Genomic DNA, 12,809 nt, shown 5'->3' with positions numbered 1-12,809 from the left:
TTCCCTGGTGGCCTAGTGGTTAGGATTCCGGGCTGTGGCCTGGGTTCAATCCCTGGTCAGGGAACCAGACCCTGCAATCTGTGCGGCATGCCAGAAAAAAAAAAAAGAAAAGAAAAAAGAATAGTTGTGGCAGAAGTCGAGTTGTAAAACTTATGTTCCAGGTACTGCGCTAAGCTCTTTATACACTTTAATTCATTTATCCTCACAAAACCTCTATAAAGATAGTATTCTTCCCCATTTTGTAGATGAGAAAACTGAGGTGTAGAGAGGTTAAGTAACTTGTGCAATCACTACTCTGCAGTACTAGTCACTCCACCTAGTTAATAGCAGGCCTTTTAACGCCAGATGGCAGCTGACATTTATTACTGTGCACAGGCAACGTTCTAAGGATGTCACTGTCATTACCTCATGGAGTCCTCTCAGGGTCTGGGGCACATAGTGATTTGTAATTTTTCTGAGGCATGGACTTATCTGGCCAGCAATACGGCTGTATTGGAGGGGAAGAGACAGGAACCAGAAAATTCGATCAAGACACAACCATTCAGACAAGTGCTGATCAGAACCTAAAATGCAGGTAAAGGCAGCAGGCATGGGAAGGAGAAAACAAGATTCCAGAGACAGTCTGTTTCTTTGTTGAAACATAACTTCCACGTGGAAAAAACTTCCCTTCCCTCTCTAATTTCTCTCCCCCTGTGATTTTAGCGTGCTGCATTTGAACGAGTTGAGGCGCTTTATAATTAGAATTAATGAAAGACGTCAGTATTGGCAGTGCTGTAGACCAGACTTTTCCACTTATCCACAGAAGCGTGGGCAGCGCTCATGTAAATACACCTCACTTCTCTCCTGCAATGGTCACTCACAGATGTTGTCTTTCATTCCTTGGACCAAGAGAGTAGTAACTTTCTTGCTTAAGTTCAACAACAACAGGTACATATGTACTGAAAACCTACCATTTAAAAGAGCAATATACTAGTCACTGTGGGAGTCTGAAAAGTGGCTAAAAATCAGTCTGGAAACACACCTGAATGAGGGTGGTGAAATGAAATTAGAAAGAGGAGGTGAGGGACTTCCCTGGTGGCGCAGTGGTTGAGAAGCCTGCCAGTGCAGGGGACACAGGTTCGAGCCCTGGTCCAGGAAGGTTCCACATGCCACTGAGCAACTAAGCCCGCAAGCCACAACTACTGAGCCCGCGTGCCACAAATACTGAAGCCCGCACGCCCTAGAGCCCATGTGCCACAACTGCTGAGCCCACACGCCGCAACTACTGAAGCCTGCACGCTCTAGGGCCCATGTGCCGCAACTACTGAGCCCGCATGCCACAACTACTGAAGACCCCGTGCCTAGGGCCTGTGCTCCACAACAAGAGAGGCCACCGCAATGAGAGACCTGCACGCTGCAACGAAGAGTAGCCCCTGCTCGCCACAACTAGAGAAAGCCCAAGCGCAGCAACAAGAACCCAACACAGCCAAAAAAAAAAAAAAGAAGAAAAAAAGAGGAGGTGAATAGGTATTAGCTGTTGTCAGTAATTTCTAGAACGAGTGCTGGATTTTTTTCAAGTAGACATATTTGCCATTTTCTCAGCCTACATATAAGAACCATTTAAAGATTTTAGGAAAGCCTCTGAAACTCTCATCTGAGATATATAAAATTCCATTCACGTTCTATTTGAGTAGAACCAGTTTTGCTATCTTTTAAAGAGTCATTAAAGTAGGATTTGTGAACCCTGCGTAGATACCCTGTCTTCTAATGGAGGGATTCATTGTTTTATTTATTCTGCTTATCATAAGTAAAGAGGCGATAATATCATAGGTGCAAAGAATTCTTCAGAATGTGTGTATCTTTCAGTTAATACTGACTGGCATTGACCATTTTTTTAAAAAACATAAACTAGTCATACATACTCCCAAGCCGGAGTATGTAAGTAATGCTTTGGAGTCTGATCCAGAATCCCTTCACAGATGATAGTCATTCTAAAGAGGCATGTTAGTGTTCCAATATGAGGTACAAGACAGATTCCCACTCTATGTATTTTCATTCCCACGGACTGTCTTCCCACTAATTTCAAAGAATGATTTAGGACCTTTTGTTGCCGACTTGAGCAAGTAGTGTAAGTCCCTACCCAGTGGGGTTTGATTTTTCTCTCTAGTTAAGTGATCAGAGCCAAATCCTCAAAGCCTGAATGTCTTACAATAGATTCTAATAAGCTCTGAGTTGGCCATTCTTCTTAGTTTTAATCAAAGCAAAAGATGACATTTGCATTTTTGTCATCTTCATTTCAAAGTGTTTGTCATATTATTAGATTCAGAATCACCCTGAATAATTAGCATCAGTAGAATCTGTCTAGCCATTCCCAAAAAGCTGTCCCTGCCAGAATAAGGGCCTATTTCTGCAATGGTGGTATACCACCTAAATATATGAACATTGGAATCATGTATGTCAGATTACTTAGAAGCAGGAGTCATCATGGCAGGAAAATTTGGGTAATCTAGAGTTCTCACACAGACCCATGGAAACTTCCCAGCACTCTCCTGATTCTTGGTCCCCTTGATGTGCACGTTGCCTCCTTTCCATGTCCTCACAACATTTACACACATCCAGGCTTCAGCACCCTTTGCACCAGTTCTGCCTACTTTCTGCCTTTGTTCTTCTTGCAGGGTATTCTTCCATTCCCTCAATTAGCTTTATCAACTAGGAGACATGCGTGAATGGGGACAGGGAATGCAAGGTCTCTCGCTCTCCCTCTCTCTGTCTCTCCCTTGCGTGTGTGTGTGTGGCGGGGGGGGGGGGGGGGGGGGTGACATACACCTACGAAACCAACACACTTTCACCCAGCCACCCAGCCATGCTGACCTTCACATTGAGAGTGTACTGCTCATCTCTGAGTGACCTAAAGATCATCACGCTCTACTCGGTGGGCCCCCAGAGTTAGTGCATTATCCACAGCAAATGTGCACCATTTGGCAACTAAATTTTAGAGTTGGGGCATTCTTATATTTAATAACTCTTTTCTTTGTGGAAATGGTGAGACTTTGGGCTAGTAAGTTATCTGTGTGATTTCTAATTATGTAAAAGTTCAGGAAGCCTTTGCAAGTATATTCTAATTATTTAAAAATTAGAAACTCTGAAAAAAATTGGGGGGGAGTGTGCCAAAGAGTACTTAATTTGAAATAAATAGAAACCATATGCTTAAAGCACTGTATATAGTCAAGATGAAATTTCCATGCTTGCTACAGATCTGTTCTCATTTTTCGTAAGGGGATTTTAATCCAAATGTTTTATTATTGTTGGCAAGACCCAGATCCCAAATCTGCCTTCAGTGCTTTGTTTTGTTCAGTCTTAGCTTTTGGATCAAAATAATCACTTACTATTTTACCAGAAATTCAGTGTTACCACTAATGTATCTCTTGACAATTGCACAATAGCCTTGGCTATCATGAAAATTACTTTGCTTAAAATAAGTATATAAAAATATGTGTAGACACAGAGGTGCACAACATACAGACACTACATATTTATATGTTTTCAAACTAAAAGATGGCTTATGGCAAAATGTGAAGTACAATTATTTGTATACTTTAAGAAAAAAGATCAAGCCAAGAACATGTATTTTAATTTGTTTTCCATTGCCAAGAGCTAGGGGCTGGGGAAGATTGTGAGTAATGGATAATTTACCCTTACCCTCAAATTATCAAACATATGGGTTTTAGGAGTAACTGTGTATGCATATTTACATAGAAATGTAACACATGTAACACTAAGAGTGAATTTGGGAGGAAATGTTTAAAATGTCCTCCAACAGATTATCAAGTTATTGTCTCAGATTTTAATTACTTCTCAATAGGGAAGTACAGTGGGGAGGGATTTGTATTTTCTTAGAGCAGAAAGTATTAAAATGACTGTAGAATTTCCTGTTTTAACCAGGAAAGAAGGAGAACCATGAGCCATTCACTTCCTGAATGGCCACATTCCAGCTGTGCAGACTGATCATAGCACATCTGCCAATCAGAACAGGCCCTGGAGGGAAGCCCTCAGATGCTGAGTCTTGTTTACATGCATTGTGACTCTGTTTCTCCCCTCCTCCTGTGTGTTGTATGACTAGGAAGATTTGTAGGGGAATTCGCTATTACATGCCTAATAAAACTGAATGAAACTAGGACCACAGCCACAGCAAATGGTGTTACGGGCAGACTTTTAGCTCATCCTTAGCCACAGGTAAGACTTGTTGCTTTGTTATGAGGATAGCTGATCTACATCTAGTTTCTAGCTTTACCTTGAGACATCATACTTTACTTTTGTTAGCAAAACTAACAGGCTAGAAGCTGAAGAGGAGCGATAGAAAAAATGATTAAAATGTGTGCTGTATTCCTGACTTTAAATTTTTAATACTCAACAAGTGAAAAACTCTATTTTTATTTAAGGGAGGGGTAAACCAAGTTAAATTAAAACAAAAGTTTTAAAAGCGGCAGTAACACTCAGTGTGTAGAGAAATTGGAACCAGAAGCATATTAACCTTGTGCCTTTTGAAGAGCATTATATCTTAACAAACATGTTTTATTGTGACTCTTCCTACTTGTTAGTGTTTCAGAGTACAGTGTCTTCCTGTGTGCTAACTCCTTGGTTTAAAAAGACATTTCTTTTTTATTATGAACCCATTCAGAAAGAATTTATATTTAACTATGTAAATCTGATTCCTTTTCTTCCATAAATCTCTCTTAAGAAGTTTTAGAGAATGTCTTCGTTGCCTTTATGCTGCTCCATCAGCAGTAAAATTAAGGAAAAAAAAAAAAGAGAGAATTCCTGTCTAATCTTTGTTTCGCCATTAAATTATATCATGTTAGTGTTAATTCAGAAGATACTTTAGAGAACTGTATTTTGATAACATTGCATAGGATTTTTAAAAGCCATCGTGTAGGATTTTATTGTGGCTTACCCACTGCTTTCTGTTGTTAGTTTTTTCATAACACTGAGATCTTTTTACTTCATTTATTTATTTATTTATTTTTAAGCATGTACTGAAGAAAAAATAATTACTCAGAGTCAAAAAAAAAGACAGCCTGTGGATTTCGTGGCTCTTTCTCTTGTGTATAATAGTCTTCAGGCTGATTAAGAGCATTTCAGAGCAGTGCAAAGAGGCATGTTTAAAAACTTCAAGCAGCCAGGCTCCTGATTTCTCAACTTCAGCACTGTTGATATTTTGGGTGAGATTATTCTTTGTTGTAGGATGCTTTGTAGGGTGGTTAGCGGCATCCGTTGTCTCTACCCACCAGATGCTAGTAGCTCCTTCTCCCCAGCTGTGACAACCAAAAAAAGTCTGCAGGCATTGCCAGATGTCCCCTTGGGGAGGAGGAGCAAAGTTGACACTGGTTGAGAACCACTGCCTTACGGCACATTAGACCTAATTATCTGTGAAACATGGAAATCCAACTTCTGAAAAGTTCTGGGTGATAGAGAGTTAAGGAGGCTGTACTGGTCTCAGTGTATTTGCAGATGTAGCTGACTGCTCATTTTTTCCCCCTCCCCATCCTGTTGGAAGCTTTTGCCAACCATGATTCATGGAATGATTTTTTTGAGCTGAGTAATTTGTGGCTTTTCAGTTTCCTTACTTTCTTTCCTTAGCTAAATTTGTTTTGGTTTTAGCAAAGTGTTTAAAACAGCAGAGATCTTTGAAAATGGAACAATATGTGTAATGATATATTTTCTAAGTAGATGATTTTAACAAACTGTAAAAACCTTACATGCCTGTCCTTCTTTGTATCCTTCGTACCTCCTCTGTCAGACAAATCCTTTCAACTCTGAAGAAGAGCCTTACAGGGGGAAGACACAGCAACCTTTGAACAGTCCTTTGTGAAATCTAAGGGTACGGCAGCTGGGATGTAAGAACTTCTTTTCCAGGACGTCTGAAGAGCATTTTAAAATGTAACTGTCTTCTTTCTTTACAGATCGAAACGAACGAAATAAACCAGAGCATCGTTCTTCAAGGTATGAATTTATAGTATTTACTAGCTCTGTATAAAGCTTCTCATTTGGAAAATATTGTTTGGAGGGAGTGCAAGTGTCCCTTTTAGAAATACTGTATATTTGAATCCTCTGTAGCACTCAGGCTTCACAAGGGAAATACTGTTCATTCTCTGAACAAAAATTCTTTATAAAATTATTGACTACCTGGAAGACATATTTTATTTTGAGAATTCCTATCAGTGACAGGTATATCTTTACAAAAAATTATTTTATCCCTGCTTCTTTCCTTTTGTGGTTTATATTCCTCCTTGTTCTTTAATTGATATTTTTATAAATATGTACTGCTTTTTTCCTAATTATAAAACTAACATGGGCTCATTGTAGAAATTTTAAAATTATTTTTTAAAATATAAAGCATTAAAAAAAAAACAACATGTCTTTCATCAGCTAGAAATGGCTAGCTACTGCTAAAAATTTGATGTAATTCTTTCTAGATTTTATCAGTATATATGTATTCCAGTTGAATTCTTTAAGTTCTTGTTAGATAGTTTCAAATGGCTAGGAAGGTTCTATTACTTCAGCCTCTTTCTCCTGCTGTCTGAGAGTATGTCTCACAAGACCTTCACCAGTACTGAAGGGTATTTTTTTAAATCCTTGTCAAACTTATGTGTGGAAAATTGTCTAACTTCCACTCCTAGGCAAGAATGACAGGCCTGTATTTGATTTTTTAACCCAGTTCTGTGAAGGATTTTAATTTTTTAAATACCATTTTCACCTTATTCCACATTCCATCACTTTTTCTTTGCATTTTATATTATGGGAATTGATAAAATGGTAATAATACATTCACTGGGTTGAGTGGCCTGGTAAACAAATCCTGATGCTTTTTCAAGGTATCAAACTCTAGAATGCATTGACCTCAGATGAATAAAAATACAAAATCTGGGAAAACTCTGTTAGAATAGCAATACATTTTGCAGAGATTGTCAATCAGAATAAGTTAGTGAGACCTAATCTGGGAGAAAAATGTAAATGAGTATTTGGGATATAAGGCTGATTTTTTTTTTCAGTTGTAATTCACATACATTTAAGTTTACTCTTTTTGCTGTATGATTCTATGAGTTTTGACAAACACATACAGTTATATAACCACAACCACAGTCATAGAAATATGTGTAAGAGTGATTTTTTAATACTTAAAAAAATAATAGAAGGGACTTCCCTGGCGGTCCAGTGGTTAAGACTTCACCTTCCATTGCAGGGGGTGTGAGTTCAATCCCTGGTTGGGGAGCTAAGATTCCCACGTGCCTCGCAACCAAAAAACCAAAACATAAGACAGAAGCAATATTGTAACAAATTCAATAAAGACTTTAAAAATGGTCCAATTCAAAGCAATATTTTAAAAAAATAAATAATAGAAAAAAAGACAGGGACTTACTTCCCTGGCGGTCCAGTGGTTAAGACTCTACGCTTCCAATGCAGGGGGTGCGGGTTCGATCCCAGGTCGGGGAACTAAGATCCCACATGCTTCACGGCCAAAAAACCAAGATATAAAACAGAAGCAATACCGTAACAAATTCAATAAAGACTTTAAAAATGGTCCACATCAAAAAAAAAATCTTTAAAAAGAAGAAAAAGAGACAATGTAAGGGGACTTAGACAGCGTGCTTGACTGACATAAAGTTGGAAGGGTAAAAAATAATTAGGATGATAAAATCAGGATGCCTAAGACCCTTGACATACCAAAAGTTTAACTGAATTAAGCAATATGTGTTTTCATTGGAACAAATGTAAATCCTTACACCTAAGGCTGAAGGATCAGTGGAGCATGAGGAGATAGGGGAGATACACCTTAACAATATGTTGGAAAAGATCTTGAGGATTCATAAATTCATCATGAGGGGAGTTCCCTGGTTGCCTAGTGGTTAGGATTCTGGGCTTTCACTGCTGTGGCCCAGGGTCAGTCCCTGGTTGGGGAACCAAGATCCCCCAAAAGCCCCATGGCCCAGGGTCAGTCCCTGGTTGGGGAACCAAGATCCCCCAAAAGCCCCATGGCGGGGCCAACAATATCAACTAAATAAATAAATTCAGTCATCATGAGTCAAAAATTCCGTGTCATTGCCTCCACCTCCCCAGAAATGTCAGCATTGATTTAGTTATGCTGAAAGAACTCTAATGTCCAGTACAAGAAAAGTGGGTAGCTCTAGGCCACACTTTTGATACTGTATCCAATACTGGGTCCACAAGGCCTTAAAAAATTGATATACGCAGTGGGCTGGCTATGTTGGTATTACTTGGGGAACTTAAGAAAACAGAAACAGAGTCCTGTGATCTACTCCAGAGATTCTCATTCAGTAAGTGTGGAGTGAGTGGATCCTGGGAATCTGTGTATTAAAGAAGTCCTCCAGTGATTCTGATGCAGAGCCAGGTTGGGAACCACTGGGATAGAAGACAGCAGCTGAGTTGGGACAGGGACTATGAAAGAGACAAGCTGGGTAGAAATCAAAGCTAAGTCGCAGGAAGACTTGTGTAAGATATTGGGTGAAGTTAGCCTTGGTTTGGAAGTTTGGGGAGGGGTATGGAACAGAAATAACTGGCTTCCAACACCTGGAGGGCTGTATAGAAGAGAGTAGCAAAACTGTTCCTCTTAAGTGCTGTTCCCTCTAAGAGGAACCAGGGAGCCTCGGAGGAATGGCTAATTCTAGGTCCTGGGAAGGGGAAAGTACAGGTAAGCTTGGACCCTGAGTGACAGAAAGTAGGAAATGCTCAACTAACGGGGTCATGTCAAAAAGGCCTAGGAGGCAGCTTCTAGAGGCTCCCACTGGCCAAAACTGGGACAATTTTTTTTTCTTTTTTTTTTTTCTTTTTTTAAACAAATACCGTACGCTAACACATATAAATGGAATCCAAAAAAATAAAGAAAATGGTTCTGAAGAACCTAGGGGCAGGACAGGAATAAAGACACAGACATAGAGAATGGACCTGAGGACACAGGGAGGGGGAAGAGCAAGCTGGGACGAAGTGAGAGAGTGGCATGGACACAGGCACACTACCAAATGTAAAATAGATAGCTAGTGGGAAGCAGCCGCACAGCACAGGGAGATCAGCTCAGTGCTCCGTGTCCACCCAGAGGGGTGGGATAGGGAGGGTGGGAGGAGACACAAGAGGGAGGAGACATGGGGATTATGTACATGCATAGCTGATTCAGCCTGCCACAAAGCAAAAGCCAACACACCATTGTAAAACAACTACACCCCAACAAAGATGTTTAAAACAAAAACAGTAAAACTGAATATGCCTTCAGTGAAGAAGACACAGGTGTCAATTTCAGTGGGCCTCAGCCCCAAGGCTACCGTGTCAAAAACTGGGACAATTTGAGTAGCAAAAAATTTTTAAATGATAGTGGGTTCTAACACACTGGATTTTTAAAAATCCATGTAGAAGAAGAAATAGAATCAGAAAATTATAATTTTATAATTCTCAATGTAATAGTTGATTCAGGCAAAGATTCCCAGTGGCTCCTAAAACTTGGGTAAAAAATTGTTGGAGGAGTAGATATTCACACTCCCATAAGATGATATTTAAGTTTTTAATTATAAAGGGGAAAATGTACCTTTTCAATGAAGAGATCTGGTGATCACATTCTTAATCAAGTGGTCAACTTATATACACATCACCACTAGTGAGACAACCTGATGGTATGTGGCTCCAGCTGATGCTTGAGCAGTGTACACAGATATCACTTATGTAGTAGTGTTCCTGGCCAGAAAAAAAGGTAATGTTATGAAAAATGCAAAAAGGCTAGAAAAATATTCTAGATTAAAAAAGGCTGTGATTTTTTTTAATCTGGAATTTTAAAATCCAGATTTTTAAAAAAAAAACAAAAAACACTTTGGGGAATTCCCTGGCGGTCCAGTGGTTAGGACTCCACGCTTCCACTGCCGAGGGCCTGGGTTCGATCCCTGGTCAGGGAACTAAGATCCCACAAGCCACACAGTGTGGCCAAGAAAAAAATAAAGAATAAAAATAAAGTAAAAGAATAAAAAAAACACTGGGGATAATTAAGAAAATTTAAATACAAATTTTATTTTAGATAATATTTGATTAATATTACTTTGTTTAGGTGTATAGTAGGAAAGCTGTTATGTGGGAGAATGTCCTTATTCTTAGGAGATGTATGTAGATGTATTAGAGGTGATGCAAGCTTATGTTTGCAGCGTACTCTCAAATAATTCATGAAGAATAAAACAGTAAATATGGGAAGATATTAATAATTGGTGAACAGATGATAAGTATATATGGGTGTTCATTGTACTGTTTCTTCAACTTTTCTGTAGACTTGAAATTTTCACAATAAAAAGTAGCAGTGGAGGGAACGGTTCTGTGTGTTCTGTGGCATCCCAGAGGGTAGAATATGCGTCTGTGGGTGGAACCTTGAGGGGGTGGATTTCTGCACAATGAGAGGAAAGATTTCCAGGCGTAGCAGGTCAAGGATGGAATGCGCCATTCTGTAAGGGAACATGTCAGGGAAAAGCTGGACAAACTAGTGCTGGGATAAAATAGAAAAGATTCATGCATGGCTAAATCATGATTCTAGATGGCTCCAGCCCTTGCTCATTCAGTAGCCGATAAATATCCAGGCTCAGGATACAACAGAAAGCAAGAAAAAGTCTCCAGCTTCGTGGAGCACAGAGCGCCCATTGTCTGGGATTTACATTCCCAGTCTCTCACATCAGGATCCAAGTCTTCCTAGCTCTGCTTCAGGCAATGCTTGTGGTACTCAGTCTTCAACCTCTAATTTATACTTTCAGGTTCTCAAGGACTCTGCTGCTGGTCTTGGTAACCCTATCAATTAGCGTTGTGCCTGGTCCACAGTGAGCACTTAATAAATGAATATGGAATAAATGTCAAATGTAGTTTGAAGAGAGAAAGGAAATGCCAGTGTTTTTCCCTTGCCGATTGGGAAGAACCTGACTCTCAAAAGCTCGCCCATGACTGTTATTGAATGTTTGTTACTACAGTGGCAAGGAGTAATGCCCTATAAGAAAGGAGAAATGTTTTCCAGGAAAGGCCATTGTTGTCTGTCCGGGGTGTCTGCTGAGATTGGCAGTGTGACCTCCTCTTCCCCTCCAATCCTTAGCTGAGCCGGGCCACCCTGCCAGTCCAGCAGTGCATCAAGCAAATTAATACCTGCTGCATCAACAGAGTAGAAAGGAGAAAATATAAATAAAAGTCACTTAATTTTGGCATGTTTTTTGGTTCTCCGCAGGCCACTTGGCAGCAAGAACATGGGCTCAACGCCCAGCAAGGATAAGAGAGATGCATTTCTTTGGTTTGTGTTTTTCTAAGGCCAAACACTCCTATAGCTTTCACAGAGAGAGGTGAATAAATCTGGGACGGCTGCCTGTTCTTTCATTTCGGTGCTGAAAAAAGAAGGAAAGTAAAACTCTTGTCAAGTTAAAGGAAAAGTCTTATTAGGTATAGGTCAACACTAAGACCCCAAGCTAAAAAACATCACTAAAGGGGCTTCCCTGGTGGCGCAGTGGTTGAGAGTCTGCCTGCCAATGCAGGGGACACGGGTTCGAGCCCTGGTCTGGGAAGATCCCACATGCCGCAGAGCGGCTGGGCCCGTGAGCCAAAATTACTGAGCCTGCGTGTCTGGAGCCTGTGCTCCGCAACAAGAGAGGCCGCGATAGTGAGAGGCCTGCGCACCGCGATGAAGAGTGGCCCCCGCTTGCCACAACTGGAGAGAGCCCTCGCGCAGAAACAGAGACCCAACACAGCCATAAATAAATAAATAAATAAATTTAAAAAAAAAAAAAATCACTAAAGCATTTTCAAGAGGCTTGCAGGGTGCTTTTTGATTAGTTTGTTTTGTAGAAGTCAGAAATATCTGAATTCTTCTTGTCTTTTCGTTATTAGTTTAAATACACCATTTCCCAAATTGCTGTCCCATGGAACATTCTTTGTGGGATATTAGTTAGGATGCAAGAAGTGAATAATTAGTGCATGCAAAAAGTTTGGAAATGGTGAGTTAAGACAAAATTAGACATATTTCTTTACTGAGAGTCTTTGATATACTGAAGTGCGTTATAAAACTCCAAGTGAGAGACTTACTATAAAGGATTTTTAAAATTTGTTTGAATTTGTTACTTCCTTTCCCAGACACAGCTATTAATAACATCTAGAAAAATGTGCTATGGAATGGCAGTTTGGGAAACTAATTGAGAGGGAAGTAATAGCTAAAGATAATGAAGAAAGTTAAGCCCTGTGGCAATCCGTGCCAGCAATGGAAAATTAGGAACTCTTTTTCTCACCCCACCAGCTCTGAATAATAGATCCCAGTGACTTATGGAGGCTGAAAAACCAGCTACTTTGCCTTAAATGCTTTACCAACTACAAGGAAATAGTTTATAGCAGGAAGAAAAAGAAAAGAAGGCAGCAAAACAGAGAACCCTTAATCTATTTCTCAAAAATTATCATTTGAATATTAGTCTTCCTAAAGCCTGTCATAATCCCCTTTGATACCCATTTATAAAGTTCAATGGAATTTCAGTAAAAATCACAAAATTTTTAAAATATTAGACAAAATGATTCTAAAATTTATAAGGAAGAACAAGAATAACCAAATAACCAAGACAACTTTGAAGATCAAGACCAGGAGGTAGACTCTTGCAAGTCTTTTGTCAGCAGAGAAACAGGTCAAGGGAACAGGATAGAGAGTCCAGCAAAGACACAGATGGATACACATGGTTCTGTGTCACATGCTGTGATGGAGCCAGCAGTACAAGTCAGCAGGGAAAGCGGACGTGTCAACAAGTGGTGCAGTTGATTACCCGTATTTAAAAATC

The 12,809-nt window shown here is 39.8% G+C and overlaps 1 protein-coding gene across 6 annotated transcripts in view; it reads left to right on the top strand.

Moving 5' to 3' along the window:
- Positions 1-12,809, top strand: part of SH3D19 (SH3 domain containing 19) — a 180,769-nt gene that overhangs the window by 73,043 nt on the left and 94,917 nt on the right. For 4 of the 6 annotated variants that reach the window (XM_059922602.1, XM_059922601.1, XM_059922605.1 and 1 more), the window contains exon 2: positions 5,940-5,979. In XM_059922602.1, coding sequence (XP_059778585.1) covers positions 5,940-5,979 — 40 coding nt within the window. Of the gene's footprint in view, positions 1-4,097; positions 4,213-5,838; positions 5,858-5,939; positions 5,980-12,809 lie in introns of those variants that run through there. The other 2 variants (XM_059922603.1, XM_059922604.1) reach the window with 2 other exon arrangements.

The sequence above is a fragment of the Balaenoptera ricei genome, chromosome 5, assembly GCF_028023285.1.
Source record: "Balaenoptera ricei isolate mBalRic1 chromosome 5, mBalRic1.hap2, whole genome shotgun sequence".
In the NCBI taxonomy this organism is placed as follows: domain Eukaryota; kingdom Metazoa; phylum Chordata; class Mammalia; order Artiodactyla; family Balaenopteridae; genus Balaenoptera; species Balaenoptera ricei.
This window is presented reverse-complemented; position numbering and strand designations above follow the sequence as displayed.